We start from the raw sequence: 25,307 nt of genomic DNA, 5'->3' as shown, positions 1-25,307 counted from the left end.
ACTGAATATAGAAATTAACTCTTCCAAATGGACCAACTAGAAAATATAGGAATAAACTATTCTGAACAGACCAGCTACTAAATATAGAAATAAACTGTTTTGAATGGACCACCTAGTAAATATAGGCATAAACTCTTCCTAACGGACCAGCTACTGAATATAGAAATTAACTCTTCCAAATGAACCAGGTATGAAATATGGAAATAAACTCTTCTGAATGGACCAGCTAGTAAATAGAAACTCCTCCACACGAACCAGCTACTAATATAAACTATTCTGAATGGACCAGCTACCAAATATAAACTGGTCCATTCCTGCCCCACTCTTGGATTTAAAACTTGACGCAGCCCCTGCTCCCCTGGACTGCAATGGCTTCCCCAGCTCTTAGAGACACAGAGCAAGCATGACCACACCACAAAGGCCACTGCTTGTTTGTTAAATAACAAAAAAGGCGTGGTTTTTAATAAACATTTATTGATGCAACCTCGTTACACCTTTAGAATCGCAGCTTCTGGAAGAACCACTTATTCTTGCCAGTTTTGTACCTGAAAGAGAAGACATGGGTTAAAGGATGTGTATGAGCAGGTTAACAGCACCAAACCTGCACCTGTGCTGTTCCAGACAGACAGAATGTAGCACCTAATTCACCCAGAGGTAATTCTCCTGATCTTATGGTCTGGGATACAAATAAACCCACTTTAAATATTGAAATACCAAGGGAAGCAAGTGCCAGGTTCCAAGTTTAAAGACACCTGCACTGTGGCAGTTTCCACCCCAATAGGTACAAGCACAGGACAAGGCCATCCCACTGGACACCTCGTGTGGCAGGGGGAGATGCCCTTGGAGAACAGCCTGACACACTGTGTCCCACTGAAGCCACACAGCTCCTTCCTCTGAAGGAGCTTCTGAACAGAAACCCATCAAAAAGAGCAGAAACCCCAGCAAAGCATCAGCACTGCCCTGGCCCACCCAGCCCAGCGATAAGAGAGAGGATGAACTGGCAGCACCATGTCAGATCATCCTGTGGCACCTGAAAGGCCCCACAGGTGCTGGCACGATGGTGCACACACACAGAGGTGAGAAAAACACGCTCAACAAACACTCCTGCAAAGAAGCCAGGGTGGAAGTGCCAACCTGGAAAAGCACAGACTGCAGCACAGCAACACCAGCCCCTCACACCAGTAACAGCACAAACACCACTGAGGAGATGAACTCCCAACTCACCTCTCCTCAAATTTCACCTTGGCTTCACGTCTTGCTTTGCGTTTCAGAGCGGGATCCCTGAACACATCCTTGTTCACCACTGTTTTGTCCAGGGGAATGTCCACAGAATACCTGGCAGAGAGCAAAACAGTTCAAAAAGGGCATGATACCTGGCACAGGGCTGAAAACCAAGCACATTCTAATGTCCAGACAAGGAGTTACAGCTCCTACAGTCTCCTCAGCTCAGGAATCACCAAACCACCAAAGCAGTCTCAGTTCAGCCTATAAAGGCGCCCTTTCTGAGGGATATGCAGCTCTGTTCCATGTGGTGCCTGGGAGCTGCTCTGAGGCACAGTAAGAAATGGCTCTGCCAGCTCTATACCCTCAAAGCTGTCTCTAACACTCCCTGAGCAAAGGGAAGATCAGTGTGGCTGAAATAAGAGCCAGCTGCCTCATCCCAAAAGTTCATTAATATTTCCACTCAGCCTCAGACCACAACTCCATTTTTGCAGAGCCTGAGCCTCACATTCATTCAGCACAGCATTGAACAGGCTTGGTAATTCTCGGTGTTCAGTAGAAAACACAAGAACCACGAAAGCAGCCGGTAGCAGCACTCACCGGGTGGGCATCAGGTGGTTGTAGTTGTAAACCTTCACGAAGGACTTGATCTTGGACCTTTTAGCGATCTTTTTCTTGCCCATGGCAGCAGTCACCTTACGCGGGTAGCGATCGATGCCGGCCACCAAGGCGTGGCTGTACGGCCGGTCCGAGGTGCCATCGTCGATGTTCTGAAACAAACAGGCCGCGGTGGCGGCGATCGCACCGAGGAGCGGCGGCGGAGGTGGCACCGAGGAGCCGCGGCCCCGTGGGCCCCGCAGGACCCGCGCCCGTGCCTCCCTCCCGGTGTCCCGCTCGCCCCGGCCCCGCCGGCCCAGCCCCGCGCTCACCTTCACGATGACGGCCTTGCGCCCCGAGTAGCGGCCGGCCAGCACCAGCACCACCTTCCCCGGCTTCATGAACTTCCCCATCTCTGCGAAGACAGCAGCCGGCAGTCAGCCCGAGCCCGCCACCCTCGCCCCGGCCGCCACCCCCGCGGATGGCGGCGGATGCCGCGCCCGCCCGCTCTCACCGAGGCTCCGCTGCGATGGCGCTGGGCCGGAAGGCAAAGGGAAGGCAGCGCCCGGCTTTTACCCGGACACCCTGCGTCACTTCCGCCGCGCCGCCGGGAGCTGCTGCCGGTACCGAGCGGCGGGGCCGTGTCCGCCTCAGTAACCCCCGGCACGGCGGTGCCGTGGCCGCTTCCCCTATACCCCCGCGCACAGTGGTGCCGTGTCCGCCTCAGCCATCCCCGCCCCGGCACGGCGGTGCCGTGTCCGCTTCCCCCGTCCCCCCGGGCACGGCGGTGCCGGTGTCCGCCTCAGCCACCTCCTCCCCAGCGGTGCCGTGTCCGCTTCCCCCGTCCCCTCACCCCGGCGGTGCCAGTGTCCGCCCCCCTCTGCCCTCCCCGGGCACGGCGGCGCCGGTGTCCGGCTCGCCCGCCCCCTCCCAGCCCCGGTAACGCACAGAGCACACGGGACAGGGTTGAGCTCGGCCCACAGGTAGTACAGCGGTGTTTAATTTACCCCGCGGGACAGCGGGCGGCGCTGATGCCCCACAAAAGCCCGGAACAAGGAGCTGGGTCCGTTGGACAAAGCGCCCCGGCAGCCCGAGGGACACAGAGTGCAGAGCCGCTGGAGGAGCCTCCGGGCACCTCCGGCCCGGCCCTCATCTCCTCCTACCGGGGAACGTCAGACAGCCCCCAAGGTGCCTCAAACCCTGCCAGCTCCCTCCTCCATGAGAGATCCTGTGTGCAAGGTGTAGAGAGCAGAGACTGCCAGAAACAACCACAAAGGCGCTCACTGCACATCCCACGGGCAGTCCCCGTGGCCAGGCCTCTGTCCCCCACCCCTGAACTGTCCCTGGCCACTGGGCAGGGCAGTTTGGCCCCAGAGCAGCAGGGAGTGGGCAGGGTGAGGTGCTGCTGCCCAACCTGCAGCCTCCAGCAGACAACACACTGCCAACAACACGAGACCCTAAGATTTCCCTAAAAGCAAACACCAAGGAGACAAACTCGGTCTTACAAAAGCCAGGCTTCTTGAGCCCAACAGCTGCCTACTAGTGGAAAAACGGATGAACGGCAATAAAAACACATCAAAACGCATCTTTGATGTTTTTCAGCTGCCGAACAGCCAGGTCAACCGGGAGGTTGAACTTCAGGTTGCTCAGGCGGCTGAGGAGGGTGAGGGCGCTTTCGAAGCCGGTGTTGGCCATGTAGCTCCAGGGCTGGTAGTGAGACTCAACCAGAGCCCCAGACTTGCAGATGAGGTTGAGCCACGAGACCAGGCGCTGCTCGTTGAGCGCCATGCACACCAGCGCCTTCAGCTCCGAGTCCGCGCTGCGCTTGAAGGGGCCGTGCTCCGTGAGCACCGTGTGGATGGCTGCCAGCAGGCTCTGCTTGGGGGTGGCCACCACTGCCCCCGTCACGGGCAGGGCGAAGGACAGGGACAGCTTGCGAGCCGGGGATTCCGCGAAGGCTCGTCCGTTCTTGGCCTTGTAGTACTTGACAAAGAGTTCCCAGGGGTGCATGGTCTGCGGGGAGGGGGTGAAGGCGGGAATCAAGCAGGCGATGGGGGCCAGCACCAGGCCCATGCCTGGGGAGGAGGCGTAGAGCCCGTGGGCCAGCAGGTCCCGCAGGGCCAGGGTGAGCTCCCTGCGCACAGCCAGGGTCAGCTCGTCTCTGCCGCCCAGGGGAACGTCCTGCAGCTCGGAGGAGCAGATAACGTGCTCTGCCTGCTGGTGTTTCAGGGCTAGCTGCCTCACCCGCTCCACCGACAGCTCCAGTTTCTCTATTAAGGGGGAGAAGTCGTGCTTGTCCCGGTCCTTCTGCCAGAGGGTGCGAGGGATCTGCCCCGTGGCACAGCCAAACTGGCTGACAGCAAAGATCTGCAGCACGGCCAGCACGCGGCGCATGAGCTGCAGGCCCGTCTCTTGCATCCTTCTGGCATCTTCTGGGTTCACTGACCAGGGTAGAAAAGAGAAAAACATAATCTCATTAGGGAGTCAACAACTCTGCATGATCATACACACAAAGGGAGTGCAAATATCTGAAAATCCCTCCAGGTTAGCATTCTGAGTAGCAGCAGATGCCTCATGCTACATTATTGTACTTCCAGCAGGTTTAAGGGATAAGTAGGGAGGTCTCAAATTCTAAAGAACACTGGGTCCCCCCAGCTCACAGAGCTCAGAGCCTGAAGAGCACAAATTACAGTGTGTTTTGCACCAAGTATGAGCAGTCTCTTCCTGACCCCACTGAGGACTGAGCCCACCCTCCATGCCACTTGCTCAGGCTCTGTGACTACTCTGAGGATCCCATGGAAGGAGGGTAAAGTAAAAGGACACAGGCCTTCAGCAGAGGGAGTGCTGAAGCACAGAAACCAGCTGCCAGGAAAAAGCAGACAGTGACTGCTTTGTGCTCATCAAAGCTCCAGGGAGGAGCTGGAGCTTTGCTGACAGTGCTGAGCCCAGCAGTGCCCACCTCTGTTCCCAGGAGGCCGGGTGCTGGGTTTGTAGGAGCCTCCACAGTCACAGTGGGCATCTTCTGCCTTGCCAGAGCTTCCAACTTCATCTACAAAAAATATTTCACATCATTATTTCACATTTGTGAATTTCAGCTGCATATCCCAAGTCTTAAGGTCAACATTCCTCAGACCCCTCTAAATCTCTTTTGTCACTCTATCAATACTTTTCCTCACTATCAGTTTAGAGGGATTTGTACTTTCCTTTGACCCAGAAGCTGTTCCTGCATCTCCTGACATCTGTGACTTTCCTCCTCATGACTACGTCAGGGAATTACAAAGGAATTCAGTCTGCTCATTCAAAAACTCATCACTGACCCTGAATGAAGTTGATGAACATTTCCAGGTCCCTTATCTGGGTTTTCAGCTGTTCCACCAGCTGCTCCTTCACCCTGGCTGGATTCACAATCTGTGCTATGGCAGCATCCACCCTCTGCCGCAGCTCCTCTGGAGAGAGCTTTGCAAAATCTTCACTCAAGTCCATGTCCAGCTTCTTTATCAACTCATTTATAATCATCTGCAAAACACAAGTGAGCAGTGGGATTTCACCATGAGGCACTGCTGCCTGGGAGCTTTCTCAAATAATTTTTTATATCAAATAAATTTTTACATCAGCAAGAGGGGAGAAGTTGATCCAGCTCTGCAGGGTAATGATTCATGTTTAACATAGAGGCACAGAGTGCTGGGCTGGAGCAAACTTGCACTTTGGAGGGATTGCACAGAACAAGGAGGGGCAGCACTGGTTTTAAAACAACTTTTTTTTAAAACAACTATTTTTTTTCAGGAAAAAATAACGCCTTTCCCAGAGGTTCCCTCAGAAACAGGACACCTTTACTGCACAGAAATAACTGCAAAAGACACATGACAGGTTCACACGTGTAGACAAACTCCTGACATTCTAGAGCTGCTGGTGAGAAGTACAGACTGATAAGTGCCTGCAGTATGTAAGACACTCAGAAAGGCTGGAAAATACAGCAGGAGGATTTTGTGCTAGGAAATAGGGCAGGAGGATTTGTGAGCCTTACCCGTTGTCTTTCCATAACCACAGACTGTGGCAGGGAATCATAGCTGCCCTCTTGGTAAGCAAAGGTCTCAAGGTCATCCAGCTGTGTCTTGAGCTGCAGGATCAGCTCTCTCTGCTTCTCCTTCTGGACCTCAATTTGCTCCTGCTTCTCTCGCTCACCCTGGAAAAAAGTTAACAGTAAATAAAATTGAAAGCTTACTGTCATACCCAAGGCACAGAGAACAGGATTATGATGTGAGCAGTATCTCCTGCAGCTCACGTACTTCACAAGTCAGCACTGCAAACATGTCTGAGAGAGAAATGTGAGCACCAAGCAGAGGTACCAGCTACATCATCTCATTTAATAAAGAAGGGGAAGCACCTCTCCAGACCGCTTGCACCTATGTCGTGTCCCACAAGGCCAGGATCCAGGAAGAAAGAGGCCAAATAACACGTACATATCACAGATGCTGTGAGTCAGCCGTGCTGTACCAGGGCGTGGAGCGGTGACACACCGCTCAGGGCTCTGAGGCACATCCCTGCGAGCTGGCTCCGAGTCCCCGGGAGCCTGCGAGCTCCCTGCAAACCCGAGCACCGCGGGACCGCAGCCGCCCTAATGCTCTTCAGGCGGGGTTAAACCCACACACCGACCGCGGGGCCGTGCCCAGCAAAGGCTCCACTCACCGGAGCGGCGCCGAGCCCGTGGGGCAGCGGCGCGGGGCAGCCGCGGAAGGCGAAGTCCTCGAGGTCGCGCAGCAGGCGCTGCTGCTCGGCCGGGCCGGCCCGGGCCACCTGCCGCAGGCGGAACTGCACCTGAGCGAAGTGCGAGGCGAGCGCCAGCAGCGCCCCGTGCAGCCGCCGCCGCTCGGCCCGCAGCTGCGGCACCGACTCCGCCGAATCTCCCCCGGTAGCCGCCGCTTCTTCGTCCTCCTCATCCTCGTCCTCCTCCGCCGACACGGCGCCCACCGGCGCCCAGCGCTCGCCGGGGCCCAGCGAGCCGCTCTCTCCCTCCATAGCCGCCGCTACCGGCGCCGCGATGGCGCCGCCATGTTGGCGCTGAGGGGCGGGGCCAGCGCGCCCCCTCGCGGTCCGGCCCAGTGCGGCGGCGGCCCCGGGGGCGCGCACCGGGGGGAGCGGGGGGCGGCCCCGGGCCTGGCACGGCCCGGCCTGGCCCGTCCGGCAGCCGCGCCCCCGGCCCGAAATAGCGCGGGGCGGGGTCGGCACCGCCATGGCGAGGTGAGCACGGCCGGACGGGACAGGCGGCGCACGGAGCCCGTGCAAAGCGGGGGCCCGGTAGAGGCAGCGCCCGGCAGGAGCCTCTGACCTGGAGCAGCGGGCAGCGCCAGGCCAGGCTGAGGGGAGCGGACACAGCCGGCCGGGCCCCGCCGACCAGGGGCAGCGGGGAGAGTCACGGGGCCGGTGTCCGCTCCCACCCGCCCGGCTCCCTCTGCCCGTCCCGAGGCTCGGCACAAGCAGAGCCCGTGTCCGGGGCCCTTTCCTCACCCCCGGCCCTTGCCGAGCTCTGCTGGGCACCGGGAAATGCCCGCTGGTGATGGTGATGGTGGTAGCCGCTGCTCTGCTCTTCCCCAAGGCAACCCGCAAAGACGCTGTGGTACGACCGGCCCCGGTACGTGTACCTGGAGTTCTGTGTGGAGGACAGCACGGACGTGAAGGTGCTCATCGAGGACCACCGGCTGGAGTTCAGGTGAGCTGCCGCTGCCCTGCCCACCGACACGGCCCTGCTCTGCTCTGGGCGTGGATCAGGGGAGCGGGAGCACTCCGTGAGAGGAGAGCACGCATGGACTTAGCTCTCTCCTAAGCCCGGTTGTTATAATGTTTTGGCAGCTGCAAAAATGCAGATGGTGTGGAGTTCTACAACGAGATCAACCTGTACGCCAGAGTCAACTCCAAGGTGAGGTTTCTCGCCAACAAACTGTTCTCTGATAGCCTCTGTCAGGCTCAGAGTCAGAGCCAATCTGTGCAGTCTTGAGCAACACTGCCTAACACTGAATGCTGCCCATCCTGAGAGCCCCAGCCCTGGGGCTGGTATTCACACTGCTGCCTTGAGCCAGAAACAACCTGTCTGTGGTTCTGTGACCCCACAGCCTGCACAGGGCTGAGCAGAGAGGAGCCTGGCAGATCCTGAGGCACCCCAATCTCTTGGCAGGACTCACGGGAGAAGCGCTCTGACCGCTCCATCACTTGCTTTATGAGGAAGTGGAAGGAGAAAGTGGCCTGGCCGCGCATCACCAAGGAGAACATCAAGGTGTGTGTAGTGCCTCAGTGCATGTGCCATCCCCACTCAGCACCTCCTGGCTCCTAGGAACCAACCTGCCCCCAGGACAGACACAGAGGCCTCCACAGGGCATCCCAAGACAGAGCTCCCAAAAAGCCCTACCTGATAATCACCACTAGCCCACAGACTTCTGCCCTCCAGGAAGGACGTGGCACCCTTTTCCTTGACACACTCAGGATCAGGACCAGTGCCTGCAGGCAAAGGGACACTCCTGCTTCCTGCCCTTGCCCTTCACCTGTGCAGGAGCTGCCCCTGGGCTGCAGGTCCCTGTGGTGCTGCTCCCCCGCTCAGGGGATGCTCTCTGTGCCCACAGCCAGCCTGGCTCTCCGTGGACTTCGACAACTGGCGAGACTGGGAAGGGGACGAGGAGGTGGAGAGAGCCATGGTGGAACAGTACGCAGAGGTGAGCTGGGCCACCGGCCTCAGGATTCTGGGGCACATCGTGTGTGTGTGTGGGATGGGGGGACACCAGGAATTCGGGGATCCAGATGTTTGTTTCCCATCCAGATGCTGGATAAGGTGACAGAAAAAGGCCCCCCTCCAGCCATGGATGACCTGGATGTAAGTACCACCTGCCGAGCACAACCCAGCCTCAGCCTTCCGCCGGGGCTCCGGGGCACCGGCAGCACCTCCTGCTGCTCCCCTCGGGCAGCCTGTCCCGGGACAACCGGCTGGTGCCCCCCGCTGCCACCGGGGCCGGCCCGGTGTCGGCCCCATCCCTGGCACCTCGCTCCTTCCTCCCGCAGGATGACTGACGCCCAGGTCCCCGGGGACGCCGCGGGAGTCAGCCGGTGCACCGGCAGCACGCACCGGGGAGCAGCGCGGGCCGGGCTCTCCGAGGAAGCGGAGCCGCCTCAGCTCGTGCATCGCCGCGGGCATCGCTCCCGACCCGCGGTCCGGTCTCCCACAGCCGGCTAAGCTGGCGGGGCACGGGGCAATAAACGTGAACTGCCGCAGCCGTGTGCCGTGTGCCGCGCCGGGCCCCGGGAGCCGCTCACCCGCGGCGGCCCCGGCGGGAGCGCGCGCCGCCGGCGGGAGCGCGCCCGCGCGTCCCCGTGCAGGCCCCGCCCCCTCCCTGTCCGTGTCCCTGTTCGCGTCCCTCCGCCAGTCCCGGCCCGCTTGTGCCGAGCGGTCGCCATGGTGTTCCGCTGCCAGCGGGACAGCTGGGCCCGGCAGGTAGCGTCGGGCCGGGGCCGGGGCCGGGGTCGGGGCGCGGGGCAGGCCCGGGCGGGCCCTCACGGCGCCGCCGTCTCTGTCTCAGTTCACCACCAGGGTGGTGTCGTGCCGGGCGGCCGAGCTGCGGCCCGAGGGCGGCGGGGAGCCGGTGAGCGGCTTCCAGGTGGTGCTGGAGGACACCATCCTCTTCCCCGAGGGCGGCGGGCAGGTACGGGCCGGGCCGGGCGGGGCTGGGCCGGGCCGGGAGCGGCGGCGCTGATGTCTCGTGTCCGCAGCCGGACGATCGCGGCCTCATCGGGGACGTGCCGGTGCTGCGGGTGACACGGCAGGGCACCGAGGCCGTGCATTTCGTGCCCGCCGCGCTGGAACCGGGCGCTGAAGTGCTGCTGTCGCTGGACTGGGAGCGCCGCTTCGACCACATGCAGCAGCATTCAGGTCCGTGCCGGTGCCGGTACCGGGGAGCGCACGGAGCACCCCGCGGGCCGTGCCGGTGGGGCGGGGGGGCGCACACCGTGTCCCCATCCCGGTCAGGGTAGGGAGAAATCCGCCGGCTCTGTGTGCACAGCTTGTTCCCGGGACTGCTGAGGGCAGCAGGTGTCCCTCTGTGAGCTCTCCTTGGCTTGTAGACGCACCAAAAACAGGTTTGGAAGAGAAAGCTCAGCCTGCTTTGCACAGCGTGTGCTGCAGTGCCAGGAGCAGAGGCTCATGAGGCCAGAGCTGTCTCCTTGCTGCTCCTGAGCTCTGGCAGGAGCCCCTCAGCACCCAGCACCCAGCCTGTCGTGGAGAATGTCAACAGGAAAGACACGGCCCGACTGAAAATGCCAGTGGCACTCAGAGCTAGTGCTTGCACATCTCTTCCAGGACAGCATCTCATCAGTGCCGTTGCAGAACAGATGTTTGGATTCAAGACTACGTCATGGTGAGCAGGATAAAGGTTTCTTTTGACTCATTTGGCACATGCCAAAATGCTACCCTGCACAGAGCCTGAGCACTGAAACACCAAAAGCAATTTGGATGTTTCACTTGAGCTCAGATGTTGTGGGAGAGAAAATGACCTGGAGAGAAGCTATACAAAGTGTTTGCTCTGTCTTCTCCTCCTTGTGTTTGGTTTCCATCTGGTGTTTTGAACATAACAGGGAGAGGAAGAAAGTCTGTTTTAGTAATCACATTGCTAGCAGTGAGATGCTGGTGCTGCACAAAGGCGCCTGATGTTCCTCCTTGGTGCAGGGAGCTGGGCCGCCAGCGCAGTGTCATTGAGCTGGACACCCCCGTGGTGACGGCAGAGCAGCTCCAGGCCCTGGAGGACAGCGTGAACGAGAAAATCCGGGACAGGGTCCCTGTAACAGTGAGGGAACTGGCTGCAGATGACCCTGAAGTTGAAACAGTGAGTGGTGGGAGAGAACTGATGGTGTTCATGGAATAACTAAGCACAAATGTCACCTTCTCTGTCACCCTCCTCCTCCTCTGGCAGGTGAGGAGCCGGGGGCTGCCCGATGACCACGTGGGGCCAGTGAGGGTGGTGGACATTGAAGGCATCGACTCCAACCTGTGCTGTGGGACTCACGTCTCCAACCTGAGTGACCTCCAGGTGGGCTCCTGCAGCTGGGCTGCCCCTGGGAGCCAGGCTGCACATGAAGTGCAGCCAGAGTCCCTGGGATCCACAGGCTGCTCCAGGCTGTGCTGGTGGGGAAAGGGGTGGCAGAGCCCCAGGGTGAGGGAGCCCCAGGAGGGTCACACACGGGCTGGGTGCCACAGGAGCTTTTGTTTCCTTGTTGCAGAGCTCAGCCCTGTGATGTTTTTGCACTGCCAGGGGTGTTGGCCACGTTCTCTCTGCTTAAAGCTCTGATATTTTTGAATGTTCATCATGGATGAGAAATCTGTGCAGGGAAATGGTGATAAAATCCTAGACTGCCTTTAAGTATTTGTACTTTCTCAGTCATTGGTTGGAGTCCGTTTCCCAGCAGATACATCCAGATGCCCTGTAGAGTACATCCCATGGCTAGAAGATTGCATAAATTCCACTGTACTTTTTTTTTTTTTATGTTGATCTTATGGCTGATTTTAATCTATTTGTTTTCACTAGCAAAGAGTTAAAATTCATTACAAGGCATAATCTGGCAGGAACTGATCAACTATGTGAATTATCAAAATGCTGTTCTGACCAGGTTGATTTTCTTTTGAAGGTTATTAAACTCCTTGGCGTGGAAAAAGGGAAAAAGAACAAAACCAACTTGGTTTTCTTGGTGGGAAACAGAGTGCTGAAGTCAATCGAACAAAGTCACAGTACTGAGAAGGCTCTAACCTCCCTGCTCAAGTAATCCCCTTTCCACTTCTGTTATTTCATCTTCACTCCTCCTCCTGAGAGATACCACATAAGCCTCAGGGTGCATGTTGTGGGGCTGTGTGTGATGTTGTCTGTTTTGCTCCTTTAGGAAATTCTTCCTCTGTCCTTCAGAGCAGTGATCCAAAGTCTCCCATTTCTTTCAGAAATGGACCAGGTGAGCACGTGGAGGCTGTGAAGAGACTGCAGAGCTCTGTGAAGCTGCTCCAGAAGGTACAAGAACAGCTGGGAAAAGTGGGTTGTCACTATTTCCTGTAGGCCATTAGTTGTGGTAACTGGGGGGAGTCAAATCATTGGCTTCAATTTTTGTGCATATTGTGAAAAGTGCTCAAACCTCTGGGAACACAGCTGTGTTCACAGTGACTTCTCCAGCTGCAGTACAGTTAATTTCCTTTTCTTTCAGAATAACCTGAACCTGCTTAGAGACATTGCTGTTTTGATAGCCCGGGACTTCAAGAGCAAACCTGCTCCAAAGCAGCTCTTTGTGTTGCACAGGTATGGGGGAGCTCAGGGAAGAGGGGCCAGCAGTGTCCCACAGGTTTTATGGCTCTTGGATCTCTCACACCTTGTGAGAGCAGCTTGTTTTCTCAAGGGAGAATGTAAACAAAGGAAATAGAATATTAAACCGCCTTGGCCTGCTGCAAAGTTGTGTAATTAAAGGAATCTCTAATTCAGTCACTGAATTCTTCTGGTGCTGTAGCTGAGAAATTGCTGTGTCCATCTAATTCCCTCTGCACTTGATATTTTCAAATAAAACCTGGGAGCTCTATTTCTTAAAGATAACACTTGAATAATTCCTAAAGGAGAGCCCAGCAAGGATTTACACCTATAGACAAGAGAAAGAGGCCAAAATCTCTAATCATGCACTTGGTTTCTGAATTGAGATTTTGTACTCTAGAGGGGGGTTTTGCTTCTTTCTGAAGTGTTTTTTTATCCATCCATACAGGAAAGAGGGTGATTCTGAATTTATGAACATCATTGCTAATGAGATTGGGACAGAGGTGAGTCACTGATGAAGACTAAACTGGCACCACTCTTTTCTCACCCCAGTTTTACATGGACAGGGGCTGGCCAGGCTGCTGTTCCTGCCACAGTCATGATCTGCAGATCTGGTTCCCTTGACAGGTACCTGAGGTTTCCTGTCCCCAGCAGCCTCAGTCTGCAGGGCAGTTCTCAACAGTGAGAATTCAGAGCACTGGAGAAAAGCCCCAAGAGCTGTACAGAGCCTCACTGGCTGAAATAGGTTAGGATAGGATTAGGTAGGAGTAGAATAGGAAGAACAGCAAGTTTCAGTCACAATCACCTAGTTCAGCTGACAGCTGTGTCCTTTTAACTTGGGATACCCCAAGCAGTGTCAGTCTCAGTAATGCACATAGATTTCTGAATTGTCAGTTTGGTGTTTGTGTCCTGTGGCCACTGTGGAAAGCACTGATTTATCTAGAGCAAAGCCCATCTCTGTCCACAGGAAACCCTGCTATTCCTGACCGTGGGAGATGAAAAAGAAGCAGGACTCTTCCTTCTAGCTGGACCTGTTGAAGCAGTTGAAAATTTAGGTCCCAGGTAACGTTTTGTGTTTTATTTAACTCGAGTGAGAATTCTGATGTTGCAGACGTGATGAGCAGCTGCACAGTGTGATCCAGGCAGGGATCTGTGTGTGCTGGAGCAGCCTGGGCTCCAGCCTGTGCTGTTGCTGCTGCAGGGTGGCAGAGCTGCTGGGAGGGAAAGGAGCTGGGAAGCGCGGCCGCTTCCAGGGCAAGGCAGCCAAGATGAGCCGGCGAGGAGAAGTGCAAGCTCTGCTCCAGGAATTCATCAGCAACCAAAACCCTGGAGCATGAGAGACAATTCTCAAAGTAGCTTTGTCTTATATTTGTTTGCACAGGCTCCACTAGCTTCTCTACCAGAGAATAAAGACCTGAACCCAACAGCTGGTGTGCACATGCTCTGCGTGGGCTGCTCACGGAAATGGGGAGGGGATCTGCCATCAAGGCTTTGCTGCAAGGGCTCAGTTGTCAGAACAAATGGTGCAGGGGTTAAAATAGTCCTTAATTAACTACTTTCTAGGGTTCCCAAACCCAGAAGGGGCCTCCTGCTGGCAGTACTTTGGGGCATTTTGCTTTTGTGCCAGTTGCTGAGGAGAAGTTTCTTGGTACAAATGCTCAAGCAAGAGGCAGCTGCTCCCCCCAGACTCCTTGGGCTGGGTGAGGGCAGAGAGCATCTGGAAGGAAGAGCAGGTATCCCAGAGACAAGAGATCATTCCTCACCACATACCATACCTTTCCCTTGGTGGGGTGCTGTTGTTAGTGGTCGTTTTTTGACCATCAATAGTTTCTGGAGCTGATGCAGCTGTAAACTCCCTTGGGATCAGGCAGAGCTGTCCCTGCTGTTCCCTCAGCTCACCCTTCCTGCCCAGGCAGGCCCTGGAGCTGCTGCAGTCTCCTCTGGAGGAACTAAAGGGCGCTGTGGAGCCACAACAGGGCTCAATAGGTAATTTGAGAATTTACTCTTCTCCTTCTTGCCAGAAATGGTGTGACAAGTTTACCCCAGGTGTTGGTAATAAACAGAGAACCAGAATAAAAGAAACCTCCATCCTAAGGAATTTTATCTGTCATGAACATGGGGATGGGAGCAGCCCCAGCAGATCAGGTTCCCACCCATGGCTGCTGTGACTGCTGCATGGCCACAGCCTTGGCTGAGCTGTTGGGATGGCACCAGGACAGAGGGAGCACCACTGAGGCCTGGAACTGGTGTGGGGTCAGAGCTGCAGGGGCCGTGCTTTGGGAGTGATCCTACACATGCACAGAGTGTGTATTTTGTGTATTTTGGACTATCTCACACTGATGAGGATGTTTCCTGAGAAGGTTTAGCTGGGCTGTGCAGCCTGCACAGCTTGCAAGGCAGCAGGCTGAGCCCTCAGGACTTCCTGAGTGAGCACTGGGCTGCGGTACTGAGGTGAGAGGGGCATGACCCCAACCCCACACCATGGCAAAATAAATGCCAGTTCTGTCCCCAACACCCTGGGGACTTAGCACAGCCCCAGCTAAGCCAGTTGATCCCAAAGCTGAGCTCGTTTCTGTAAGCAGTGAGGTAACACAAGTTTGTCCCTGTTCCTGGGTGCACACAAAGTGCACCCAGAAACCTTGGATAAACAGCACAAAAAGCAGCTCATTGCCCCCACTGTGCTGTCAGGGTTCAGCTGTATCTCAGGACAAAAGGTAAAGACCCAGGGCACTGGGCAGTGCCCTTCCCAGTGGCTTGAACACATCTTGCAGCTGTTGAGGGTCTTCAGCCCCCAGGAGAAATGTCCTTCCTCTACCACCTGCAGCCATGGCACAACCCTGCCTCTAGGAGCTGATCCCCCATCCCATGGTGCTGGCCAGCAGGACACTCAAACTCTCCAGCTAAACAACCTTCATCTTTAATCAAACACCTCCTGTGCCCAGCCCCAGCCCCCCCATGTGCCCAGCTCCATGCAGTCCTTGTGTGCCCCCCACACTGACCACAGGGGTGAGCACCGAACGTCCTCCCAGGGCTGGGGGTCCCTCACCCACACTGGCACTCGATCTCCATGTCAGTCTGTCCTTCCTGTCACAGAGCTGCCTCTTCAGCACGCTGAGGTGACAGCGCTGCTGCCAGTGGTGCTGTCCCCAGCCCTGCAGCACAAGGTGGGCTGTCCCCACGAGCTGCAAGGGAGTGCAGGACTTCTCACTGCTGCTGCTGCTGCTGGGTCCTGGGCAGGTGTCCCCCAGCCGTGGGTGCAGGAGGGACAGCAGGGCAGTCGTGGGCATGCAGGGCTCTCTCTCTGTGCCACCAGCCAGCCCAGCCGGACTGGCACTGTGGGACTGGCACTGTGGGTCCGTGTTGTGGGAGCTACCCAGCAGCACCACCGGCCCAGCCTCCATTGTCAGCTCCCAGTACAAACCAGTGGCTGAGGTGCCCCCAGGGCCTGGCAGCTGCCCCTGAGCCACCCTGGGGTGCCTTAGGCCGCCTTTTTGTGCCGTGTGGCCAGCAGCTGGGCCAGGCAGTAGGGGATGAGGCCCACGGTGGCCAGCGGCACGGCCGCGCTCTTGCAGAAGGAGAGGGCGTAGAAGAGCAGCTGCACGTGGGAGGGAGGCTTGAAGGCATCGAAGACGTGGAGGATGAGGAGGGAGGCAGCGATGCAGCCCAGGCGGAAGAAGGGCAGCTGCTGGCCCTGCGTTAACCGGGAGCTCTCCTGGTACAGGTGGCAGTTGAGGGCCAGCCCCAGCCCGAAGAGGATGCCCAGGTTACGGAGGAGGCTGGCAAAGGGAGTGGTGTCAATGTGCACCCACTCAGGGTTGCTGCACCACTTCTGTGCCTTCTCCAGCGTCCAGAGCAGGTCCACGCCGAATGTCCACAGCAGCAGGTAGAAACCCAGGGTGAAGCTGAAGAGGAAGAGGGTGATGCCCAGGTACCGATGGAAGCTGGCGTGGTAGATGCAGCGGACGTGCTGGAAGGTCTTGGCCACAGCCATCCCTGCCAGGAACAGAGTGGGAGCACTGGTCAGTGCTGCAGGTGCTGCAGTGCAGCTCAGTGTGCAGCAGGGACAGGGAGGGGGGGTCAGGTCAGTGCTGCAGTTCCAGCACAGTGTTGCTGGTGCTGCAGGGACAGGGAGGGGGTATTGGAATTAAATACCAAGGGGGCCTCTGGTGCACTCACCTGAGAACACCCCTGCAATCACCTGGTGCGGGAAGTGAGCGGCAATGAAGACTCGGGACATGCAGACACAGACCTGAACTGCCCAGAAGCCAATCCAAAGCACCATCCACAGCACCCTGTGAGGGACAGGTGGCCATGTGGGTGCCAGGGCCAGCTTGCACTGCCCATGGCACTGCCATCACGTACTCCAGACAATGCCTGGCTGTCACTGAGCCTGTCCCCATGCTGCAAGCCCACAGCCTCGCACCTCGATGGGCTTGGCTGTGCCTGTCAGTGCTGGAGCCACCTCTGCCTGGCACAGGTGGTTTTGGCACTCAGCTTACCAGTATCCCAGTGTCCTTGACTGCTTCTCTCCCCCAGCAGCAGAAAGAAGGGCTGTCACCATCACGTAGTACACGCCTGCTGCACCCATGGCATGGCCAGATGGGCTCCCTAGCAAGAAGAGAGAGCCAGGTCAGGCTCTGCACGGGCCAGAGCTCAGCACCCACAGGGGTTTGTGCCGAGCCACCACAGCTTCACCAGGGGTCAAGGTGTGCTCTGTGCAGGGGCTGCCCTGCCTCCTTCCCCTGCAGGCACAGCCAGTGTCCCCAGCACACTGCAGCCTCTCTGCGGAGCTGTGCAGGGCTGGGTGCTCCCTGCAGGCTGCCAGCACCAGGCCAGCACCCCCTCTTTGCCTGTTCAGGTCAAGCACCCCCTGCCCCTGGCTGCAAGCCCCTGCCATGGCTCAGGGAACCCTACCAGGGCCAGTCTCGCAGGTGAGAGGGAACTGCTGGATCTCTGGTGCAGAGCTGTTGCCATAATAGTCTGTGTCAAGGACCCACCAGTACGGTCTCTCCCCAAAAAGGATCCTGAAAAGAAAAGAGAAGGGGTTTATGGAGGTCCAGGGCCCAACTGCAGCTTTAGATCTGTCCTGAGAGATGGAAGAAGCAAAGCACCCACAAGTGGTGCAGGGCATCCTGGCAGACACAGCACCCAGCTGATTGCCTGGTTCTGACAGCCAACACTGCCTGCCCATGTCCCCATCCCCAGCCCTGAGAGCAGGAACACCCTGGAAGCAAGCCAATATCGCCTCCTGTGCTGAGGGGCTCTGTGAAGATCCCCCCACTCAGCACCAGCCCTGGCTGGTGGGAGGCTCTGCTTGCAGGAGGCTCCGTCCCTGCTCGGAGCAGAGGGGGAGAGCTGTTCCTGCATGGCTTGGGGAGGAGTGACCTTGGTCACTGCCCAGCTGGGGCTGAGAGCACCCACATCAGTGCAGGTGTGCCAGCACAGGTGGGAGTGCTGGCTCAGGGCCACTCACCACTTGAAGACGAGGTTGAGCCAGTCTCCAATGACAGCCACCCAGATGAGCCTGATGCCCACGGCCTCACTGAAGTGGAACCAGATGGGGAAGAGGACAAAAAAAGCATTCCTGAGATCAGCAGCGTAGGAGATGAAGAGGAACCAGTCCTGGGAGCCCTGGAAGCGCTGCTGCAGCCAGTGTGTGGTCTGGATGCCCACATCATGCAGGAGGTCCATGTGGGCCTCCATCCTCCCCCGCTGCCCTCGGCGTGCCTCCGGCTGTCCCCTGCTCCACTGTGCCACTGGGGTTTTATACTCTGCAGGGTCCTGTTTGCAGCAGGCAGGTCACTGTCCCAGCACTGATCTTTGGACCCAAAAGCACTCTTTGCAAAGGTACATCACCAGGGGGTTGTGACAAACATGTTTGGAACAGCTTACGTAAAAGGGGAAAACGGGTTTGGAGGGCACGTGGAGAGCAGTGCTCCAAGCCCAGCACCATCCCCTCACTCAGGGGGATCCTGCAGCCCTGGCTGCTCCAGCTATGCAGCACAGCAGCCCTGACTGACCCACAACAGCACAGCAGCTCTGACTGACCCACAGCCCTTGATCTGACTGACAGCAGCTCTGACTGACCCACAGCCCTTGATCTGACTGACAGCAGCTCTGACTGACCCACAGCCCTTGCTCCGTGATCCCACACTCTGTGTGACAGTCCTGCAGAGCTGCCATGGCCAGGGCTGACAACTGCTCTGGTCTCTCTGCCATCCCCTCATGAACCACCACCAGAGCATGGTGAGGATGCCCAGGAGCATGCAGAGGGTGCATGGAGCACAGGGCAGACTGTCCTGCCCTCTCCTCATTTGCCAGGCTAATTTAACTTTGCATAATGGGAAACTTTCAAAGCCATTCCTGGAGGTTCCTGCAGTCCCAGAGAGCCAGGTCTGGGGTGCTCCTGGCTGCCAGTTGTGTTCTTCTGATCGCTAATGGGGAGCTGAAGGACCTTTGCAAATAGGGACTGCATTTCTCCACTGGGTTCATCCCTCCTGCCCCACCAGACCCCAGCTGTGGGCGCAGAGCCCAACACAGAACTCATCCTGCAGTGCCCATGGCCATCCCCTGCACCCCAGCTGCACTGTGCTGTCCCTGGCACTGCATCTTTGTCACCCAGCAGCAGCACAGGGTGCCCAGGCAGCACCCAGCACAGCTGAGCAGGCAGCAAGGCATTAATGATCAACAGCCAGTGAAATGCATCACTTATCTCCCTCCTGAGAAAATTCATGGCAGGATCCTTGAACCCCTGCCCTGTGTTGTTTGTCTCTGGGAGGGAGCTGTGTCCAGTTCTGAGTCCTGCTGACAAACAGCAGCAGTTACAGCCCCATCCTGCCCCTCTGCCCATGCATGGGAGCCATGGGGTCTGACAGGCACAGCACCAGCAAACCTCTGTCCTTGGGATATGGCCTGGGAGGAAAGCAGGCAAAGAAAGGCCACAGACACAGCATCTACCATCCAGCCTGGCTGTGCTGCACCCAAGGAAGGTGGTCCCACACCCTGGGCTGAGCTCCTGACCTGCAAAAACACCCCAACAAAACAGGAGTTTGCACAGAAACTGAATTACTCTTGCAAAACAAATCCCCCATCAGCTCACTCCAGGGTCTTCAGCTGAGAGAGGCTTTGGCCAGCGTGAAGGAATGCAGCAGACTTGGCATCTGTTCCAAAAATATTTTGAAACCATCAGCAAGAAATCCTTCCCAGGAGATTTCACAGCAGAAAATGGGGCAAAAGGTGCTGGGGGATGGGGGCCAGCACTCCAATCCTCTAGGAAAATGTCACTGCAGGAAAACTGGAGCCATAGTGGGGAGAGGGCAGGATGGGAGCAGCCAAAGGACAGAGTGGCTCAGCCCAGTACCCCAGTGTGTTTGTGCAGTGCCAGGTGCACATGCCACTGCTCAGGACAGTGCCAGAGGTGCCAGGGTCCACACGGTCCCTGCCCTGTGGGTAAATCCCCAGCCCCAAATCCCTGTGAGGAGCTGGGGCAGGGCAGGGCAGCAGGAGCTGTGTGGGCACTGCAGGTTCTGCATTCTGGCTGCTCTGACCATTGCTCAGGGCCCTGCTCATGCCCTGCAGGGATGTGCACTAAAAATGGGCTGGCTTTCCATGGAAGGACTGGGGGAACCCAGTTTGTGCCCAGCTGTGTGCCTGCAGTGGCCCAGCTGCTCTCTGGCACGCGCTGTGCCCGTGATTCCCAAAGCTCTGGGTGCAGCCCTGGTCAGCACAGCACCATTGGGGGCTGAACGTGCCACGTGGAGAGCCCGTGCTTGCTCCAGAACGTTCCCTGACAGCTGCAAGGTCCAGGCTGGGCCGTGGCAGCGTGCTCACTGCGTCAGCACCGCCCGTGTGGGCACAGGGAGCGGGCTGGGCACGACCTTCCTGCTCTGGGCACACCCCTGGGCACCCAGGGGCCACCGCAGGCCACACTGAGCCATGGCCTGAGCTGCCCCCTGCTCCCCTCCCCTCTCCCGTGTGCTGCAGCAGGCTGAGCTGGCTCCCAGGGGCACATCCACGGCCATGAGGGCTGCCCAAGCCCCTCTCAGCCTGTTCTTGGGGCTCCCCAATCCCCTCTCACCATGTTCTTGGGGCAGCTCAATCTCCTCTCAGCCTGTTCTGCACAGACCCATCCACTACAACAAGGGGATGGACACCCACCGTGCCCCCAGGGACTCTTTGGTGAGTGTTTGGTGTCTGCTGCCATGTGCCAGGGGTGGCACTGACCTCTCCAAGCTCGTTGGTGTCCCCATGCCAGCCTGGCACGGTGGGGAGGGGCTGCACATGCAGCTGGGGGTGTGGAATCAAGGGTCCCCACACAGGGGGGCTGAGCAGGCTGGGCAGCAGCCAAGCCCAGAACTGATTAACACAGCTCAGAACAAGTGTTAAACATTAACTGCCCTGTTTGCTCCATATTCCCTGGCAGGAACCTCCTGCCAGCACCAGGGTCCAGGAGCATGGCCAGGACAGCCCACACTGCCATGCCAGGCACTGTGCCAGGCTCTGGGGCTGCCCCACAGCCTGGGAGCCCCTCAGAGCTGAGCCAGGACCTTCCCTAACAGGGCTTCAGCAGGAGACAGAGCAGCAGCCAGGGGTTTGTTCAGGAAAAGCACAGAGTGCCCGTTTATTGGGAAGGGCACACACAGGGCAGTGCCCAGCCCGGGCTGTGCCCATCCAGAGGCTCAGCCTGGGCTCCTCCAGCAGCATCCCAGCGAGCCCAGGGCAGCACCTCCCTCTGCAGAGCCAGCCCTGGTGCTGCAGTGGCCGGGGAGGAGGTTTGGGGCATTCCACAGCAGCTCCACACCACTCACTGCTGCCACTGTGGGCAAAACCTCGGCTGGAGCCCAGCCCCAGGGGCAGCTGCAGCTTTGTGCTGTGGCCGGCACTGTCCCCTGTGTGCACCAGGGATGGGCAGGAGGTGGAAACTCCATCCCAGAGGAGGGGAGTTCACCCCACAGTTCACAGGGTGAAATAAAATCACTCCCAGGCGCTGCTTTTCAGAGGCTTTGGGTCCTCCCTTGCTGCAGTGCTGAAATGAGAACTGAGCTTCTCCCAACACCTGACCCCGAGCACAGGACGGCCTGGGCAGGGTGGGGCAGCTCCTGTGTGGGACAGAGACCCCCTGAGTGCCCCCCCAGCCGCCCCTGGCCCATCAGAGCCCCCCCAGGGGCGGTGCCAGGCTGAGGTTGAGGAAGCCCCCAAAGTGGAAGGGGGGCAGGCGGGGGGCACAGGCGGCAGCAGAGGACAGGCAGGCGAGGGGGTTGTCCCCACATGCCCCAGCATCCTGCTCACTGCTCAGGTACACACTGTCAGGGGAATCCACTGAGGGGTCCTCGCTGAAGTAGTTGTAGGGCCTCAGGAAAAAGCCAACGCTGTTCCCCACGGTCACTGTGTTGGGGATGTCTTCAGCATGAGGGACGTGCAGGAACCCCACAGTGATCCAGGCCACCAAGTCCTGGAGAAGAGGAACAAAAACATCACCCAGGCTGAGCAGGGCTCTGCCAGCCCACAGCTGCTCAGGTTGGCTCTGGGACAGGAGCAGAGGTTCTGAACCCACAAAGTTCAGCTTCTCCCCACCCCAGGGAGCCTAGCTCACCTGGTTGGTGATGATCTCGTTGTTGATGAAGTCAGCAAAAGCCACAGTGGGCGTCCAGGGGTCGTTCTGGTTGTAGACGCTGGCGCTGGTGGGCTCCTCCTCCTTCCTCCTGGTGACAGCCAGCTGGTACCTGCCAGCACAGGGTCACAGGGGCTTGTCCATGCCAGCCATGGCACTGCCAAGCTGGGGCTGGGCATCCCCAGTCTGCCCTGGGGCGGGGAGGGAAAGGCCCAAGAGGGCAGAGATGGGTAGCAGCCCAGCATCTCCAAGCTTTGTGGGGACTCCCTTGCTGCCTCTGGCTTTTCCAGTATGGGTGGGACACGGATGGATCCAGGTGCAAATGCTGCCAGTCAATGCCCAGTGCACTCCCCTAAGCCACAGCTGCTCCTGCCCCACACAGACATCCCCAGCATGAGCTCCATCAGCTCACCCTGGCACTGGGACTGCTCTGTGCTGATCCCAAGCACTTTCCAAAAGCCATTCTGTCCTCGTGGGAAGGTATCACAGCCTGGCAATGCCACTGCTCCCCTTAGGAATTCCTTCTGCAGCCTACTGCCCCTCAAAGGCAAAAACACATGGGGCTGCTCTAAATTAGTCTGACGTGGGGTCAGACTCCTGCCTGTGACCTACCATGAGCAGATGTTATTGAGCAACAGCTCAAGGAAATTTCAGAGCCAAAAGCTACTCATGTTTGCTTTAACCCTTTGTTTAACCCTTCCCTGCAGCCTGCTGCAGGCCTGCCCAGGGGTGAGAACCTCCCTCCACCAGGAGCAGAAGCTGCTGAGGCCTCAGCATGACTCTGGCACCCACCTGCCCCAGCTGACAGAGCGCTCCATGGAGCTGTTGGTGGGCAGGTGCTTCCCAGCAAAGCTGATGACCTGGATCCTGTAGCTGCGTGGGTGCCCCCACCTGTTGGGGTTGGGGCTGACAAAGGAGAGGTAGCGGGGCAGGGGGACATTGAGAGGGAATGCTGCCTCATCCTCCCTCTCCAGCCGTTCCCTGCGGAGGTGCGGCCGCTCAATGGTGTTCTGTGCGCTCCAGGGATCTTTGACAAACTCATACTCCATGTCCTGGCTCTCCAGGGAGTTCAGCTGCCCTGTGAAGCAGAAGAGAAAACCCTCTCAAGCCCTGCACCCCAGACCACAATAAACCACAGCCATGCACAAAGGTGGCCACACCTACCATCAACATCCAGGTCCACCTTGTAGTGGATGTGGTGGATGTGCATCGTCCCCAGCGTGTGTGGCCCAACCCTGTTGCCATAGTCAGTGCCTCGGCCATGGAGGAAGGAGGAGCTGATGTAGCCCGTGGCGTGCACCCTGACCTCCATGGCCCCGTTGGTGTGGAACATGAAATCCCAGATGTAATCGTAGTTGATGAGCGTGGAGATGGCGCGGATCACCAGCGCGTTCCTCCGCAGCCCGCCGTAGTAGAAGGACTGCGAGTCGGAGAAGTGGCGCCTCAGAGGGAGGGCAGAGTCGTGCTCAAAGATGCAGAGGGAGTTCTGGTTGGTTTTGGGAGTGTCTGTCTCTGCCAGGTAGTGCCTGTCCACGTAGGTGGCCGTGTAGGGGCAGTCCAGGCCCCGCACCAGCTCGTAGGAGAACCTGCCGATGCCGAAGCTGCCGTCCAGGTAACGCGTGGACATTCCCCCAGGGCAGTTGGAGCCGTACAGGGCTAAGGCTTCCTGCAGGCTCAGCTCATAGACAATCCTCTCCCCACGGTACCTGATGTCGAAGAGGCGCGGGCCAGTGTTGGGGTTCATGCCAAAGGCGAAGCTCCAGCCCTGGAAGGTGACGTGGTTGTTCCTGACGCTGTAGCGGGGACCCTGCGGCTCAAACTGCAGCGGGGCCGGGGGCCCAGGAGGGCGCCGGGGCTTCATTGAGCCCAGCACTGCATCAGCCTGGGGCTGCTTCAGCCTCACCACCTCCAGTGCACCAGCCACGAACTCCTGCTCCAGATCCCCCGTGCTGGCAAAGTAGCGGCCGTTGTAGAAGACTTTGCGCAGCTGCCACCGGGACACCTGCAGGTCCCCGTGGTCCACCAGCACCTCCAGCCCCACCGGGGACAGGTAGTAACCAGTGCCAGCCACGTTGTGGAAAAGAACAAACCAGGTGACACGATCCCCAGACTTGAATCCCCGTGGGGCCGTGGTGAGGGTGACCAGGTCGGTGCCGTCGGAGTCGCAGCAGGCGGTGAGGAAGAGCGGCGCCTTCTTCAGCTCCCTGTGGATGAGGGCGTTGATCTCCGCGTACTCCCTGCCCGTGACGGGCCTGCGGTGGTAGGGCAGCTTCCCCCCGTACTTGCGCACCGTCACGTCCCGGTGGTACGCCGGCCCCGGCAGCGGCCCCACCACCAGCTCGGTGATGTTGGGCTCCGGCTGCTGCCCAAAGTACAGCACAGCCAGAGCCTCCCGGGGCGGACGGGCCCCCCCCGAGTCCAGGAACCGCAGCACCTCGGCCTTGGCGGGCACCTGCACGTCCAGCCAGGCGATGCAGTTCTCCGAGGGCTCGGCCCGCGACGCCTCCACCAGCGGCACCCCGAGGTGGCCCCGCAGGTACCGCACCACCTGCGACATCTCCTCGGCTGTCAGGTCGGCAAACACCAGGCTCTGCCCGTCCTCTGTGTCCTCCTGCTCCGGGGGAAGGCTCTGGCACGTCCTGGGGCTCCTTTCCCTGGTCAGCAGCACGCAGACCAAAGCGAAGATCGTGGCTAAGGCCAGACCAAGCAGGATGAGCACGGTTTTGAGGCTCATGCCTGCTGAGGCACTGAGTGCTCTCTCTCAGTCTGGCAGGACACGTTTCCAGCTGTGCAATCCTGCCAGCCACTCACTAGAACAAGGGGCTGGGTTTATTTTCCTCCCCTGTTTCCTCAGCAGGGAGCAGCCCCTGGAACTCGCAGGGAGGGTGCAAGGGGACGTTCTCACACATTGCCAGCATTTTCTGGGAACCATAAAAGGCAACTATGCTCTGCTTCCCTGGAGGGCCATCATTTTAAGTAATGTTTGTACATCTGTCCTTCCCCTTAGGTCCCAGATCCTACACTGCAGAGCTTGGAGAGGATGGATGCAGTTGTTTGGGGGAAATAAGCACATTCTCACTTCTCCCCTTTCTCTTAACCCCACAGATGCTGGGCAGGCTGTAGAGATAAACCTTCCCTGTGCACAGCAGTGCTAAACACATCCTGACACAGCTCTGCCATCACTGCTGCTGCCAACATCCCCATGGTCCTGCAGCCAGCAGGGAGGGGACAGCTTTGTCACCTTGCAAAGGTGCCCACTGGTCCTGAGTTACAGCCTGGCACAGACAGGGCTGTGAGGAGGGGAACAGGGGCACCAGAGCCCAGCCTGGCAAACAAGCAGTGGCACTGCATCACCAGCTGCCATCAAAGGTGAAACCATTAAAGCCATAAAACCCCTTCCTGCCAGGTCCTGCCCAGATCCCTGCCTTGTGCCCAGCATTGAGGGCCTGAGAGCCACAACCAGTCCTGGCCATGACCCAACCTCCCCACAGCAGCCACAGGACTTGGTGCCAGCACCCACATCCACCCCAGCTCATCCCTCCAGCTGGACATCCCCGTGCCCAGAC

General features: G+C 58.3%; 5 protein-coding genes across 7 annotated transcripts; 1 reads left to right on the top strand and 4 right to left on the bottom strand.

Annotated features, from left to right (window-relative positions):
- Positions 1-454: 454 nt before the first annotated feature.
- On the bottom strand, positions 455-2,420 carry RPL27 (ribosomal protein L27). The gene is made up of 5 exons (XM_054281556.1): positions 2,333-2,420; positions 2,151-2,233; positions 1,822-1,991; positions 1,225-1,335; positions 455-545 (listed from the first exon to the last, which is right to left on the bottom strand). Exons 2-5 carry the CDS (start codon positions 2,229-2,231, stop codon positions 497-499), a joined length of 411 nt encoding a protein of 136 aa, XP_054137531.1. The 5' UTR covers positions 2,232-2,233; positions 2,333-2,420; the 3' UTR covers positions 455-496.
- Positions 2,421-2,784: 364 nt separating this feature from the next.
- RUNDC1 (RUN domain containing 1) lies at positions 2,785-6,834 on the bottom strand. Its single transcript, XM_054281525.1, has 5 exons — positions 6,505-6,834; positions 5,843-6,001; positions 5,136-5,334; positions 4,778-4,867; positions 2,785-4,259 (listed from the first exon to the last, which is right to left on the bottom strand). The coding sequence occupies exons 1-5, from the start codon at positions 6,832-6,834 to the stop codon at positions 3,394-3,396; spliced, it is 1,644 nt and encodes a 547-aa protein (XP_054137500.1). The 3' UTR covers positions 2,785-3,393.
- A 129-nt stretch (positions 6,835-6,963) lies between these two features.
- On the top strand, positions 6,964-13,506 carry LOC128940163 (putative protein PTGES3L). Of its 3 annotated transcripts, XM_054281469.1 has the most exons (17): positions 6,964-7,056; positions 7,412-7,525; positions 7,666-7,732; positions 7,988-8,086; positions 8,430-8,519; positions 8,624-8,677; positions 9,378-9,500; positions 9,568-9,727; positions 10,154-10,211; positions 10,520-10,676; positions 10,764-10,880; positions 11,476-11,606; positions 11,780-11,846; positions 12,037-12,128; positions 12,580-12,634; positions 13,099-13,193; positions 13,333-13,506. In XM_054281469.1, the coding sequence occupies exons 1-17, from the start codon at positions 7,049-7,051 to the stop codon at positions 13,466-13,468; spliced, it is 1,623 nt and encodes a 540-aa protein (XP_054137444.1). In that variant the 5' UTR covers positions 6,964-7,048; the 3' UTR covers positions 13,469-13,506. The 3 variants fall into 3 exon arrangements, with proteins under 3 accessions (XP_054137444.1, XP_054137443.1, XP_054137442.1); XM_054281467.1 differs by lacking the exons at positions 6,964-7,056; positions 7,412-7,525; positions 7,666-7,732; ... (1 more) ...; positions 8,430-8,519; positions 8,624-8,677 and adding an exon at positions 9,195-9,292; XM_054281468.1 differs by lacking the exons at positions 9,378-9,500; positions 9,568-9,727; positions 10,154-10,211; ... (6 more) ...; positions 13,099-13,193; positions 13,333-13,506 and adding an exon at positions 8,863-9,072.
- Positions 13,507-15,609: 2,103 nt separating this feature from the next.
- On the bottom strand, positions 15,610-17,834 carry G6PC1 (glucose-6-phosphatase catalytic subunit 1). Its single transcript, XM_054281578.1, has 5 exons — positions 17,605-17,834; positions 17,046-17,155; positions 16,631-16,739; positions 16,308-16,423; positions 15,610-16,124 (listed from the first exon to the last, which is right to left on the bottom strand). Exons 1-5 carry the CDS (start codon positions 17,832-17,834, stop codon positions 15,610-15,612), a joined length of 1,080 nt encoding a protein of 359 aa, XP_054137553.1.
- Positions 17,835-21,279: 3,445 nt separating this feature from the next.
- On the bottom strand, positions 21,280-24,475 carry LOC128940252 (membrane primary amine oxidase-like). Its single transcript, XM_054281594.1, has 4 exons — positions 22,906-24,475; positions 22,534-22,819; positions 21,724-21,853; positions 21,280-21,582 (listed from the first exon to the last, which is right to left on the bottom strand). Exons 1-4 carry the CDS (start codon positions 24,473-24,475, stop codon positions 21,280-21,282), a joined length of 2,289 nt encoding a protein of 762 aa, XP_054137569.1.
- Between the last annotated feature and the right edge of the window lie 832 nt (positions 24,476-25,307).

Source organism: Melozone crissalis, unplaced genomic scaffold, assembly GCF_028551555.1.
Source record: "Melozone crissalis strain CALT ecotype California unplaced genomic scaffold, PUWL_Pcris_2 ptg000032l_1, whole genome shotgun sequence".
Classification (NCBI taxonomy): Eukaryota; Metazoa; Chordata; class Aves; order Passeriformes; family Passerellidae; genus Melozone; species Melozone crissalis.
The sequence above is the reverse complement of the archived record's forward strand: the minus strand, read 5'-3'. Positions and strand labels throughout refer to the sequence as shown.

Bases quoted from the DNA above. Each gene is read 5' to 3' on its own strand.
- LOC128940163 (XM_054281469.1), top strand. The intron at 8,678-9,377 runs GTAAGTACCACC...TCTCTGTCTCAG, and splicing joins CAGCCATGGATGACCTGGAT to TTCACCACCAGGGTGGTGTC. The intron at 10,677-10,763 runs GTGAGTGGTGGG...CTCCTCTGGCAG, and splicing joins ATGACCCTGAAGTTGAAACA to GTGAGGAGCCGGGGGCTGCC.
- G6PC1 (XM_054281578.1), bottom strand. From the start codon at position 17,834: ATGGAGGCCCACATGGACCTCCTGCATGATGTGGGCATCCAGACCACA. The intron at 17,156-17,604 runs GTGAGTGGCCCT...TTTTCTTTTCAG, and splicing joins CTCAACCTCGTCTTCAAGTG to GATCCTTTTTGGGGAGAGAC. The intron at 16,424-16,630 runs GTAAGCTGAGTG...TGTCCCTCACAG, and splicing joins TCAAGGACACTGGGATACTG to GGTGCTGTGGATGGTGCTTT.
- RUNDC1 (XM_054281525.1), bottom strand. From the start codon at position 6,834: ATGGAGGGAGAGAGCGGCTCGCTGGGCCCCGGCGAGCGCTGGGCGCCG. The intron at 5,335-5,842 runs GTAAGGCTCACA...TGTGTTTTGCAG, and splicing joins TGGTTATGGAAAGACAACGG to ATGATTATAAATGAGTTGAT. The intron at 4,868-5,135 runs GTCAGTGATGAG...TATTTTTTGTAG, and splicing joins GTTCATCAACTTCATTCAGG to ATGAAGTTGGAAGCTCTGGC.
- LOC128940252 (XM_054281594.1), bottom strand. From the start codon at position 24,475: ATGAGCCTCAAAACCGTGCTCATCCTGCTTGGTCTGGCCTTAGCCACG. The intron at 22,820-22,905 runs GTAGGTGTGGCC...TCTGCTTCACAG, and splicing joins GGTGGACCTGGATGTTGATG to GGCAGCTGAACTCCCTGGAG. The intron at 21,583-21,723 runs GTGAGCTAGGCT...CCTCTTCTCCAG, and splicing joins ACGAGATCATCACCAACCAG to GACTTGGTGGCCTGGATCAC.
- RPL27 (XM_054281556.1), bottom strand. From the start codon at position 2,231: ATGGGGAAGTTCATGAAGCCGGGGAAGGTGGTGCTGGTGCTGGCCGGC. The intron at 1,992-2,150 runs GTGAGCGCGGGG...TGTTTGTTTCAG, and splicing joins GCAAGGCCGTCATCGTGAAG to AACATCGACGATGGCACCTC. The intron at 546-1,224 runs GTGAGTTGGGAG...CTTCTCTTTCAG, and splicing joins AAGGTGAAATTTGAGGAGAG to GTACAAAACTGGCAAGAATA.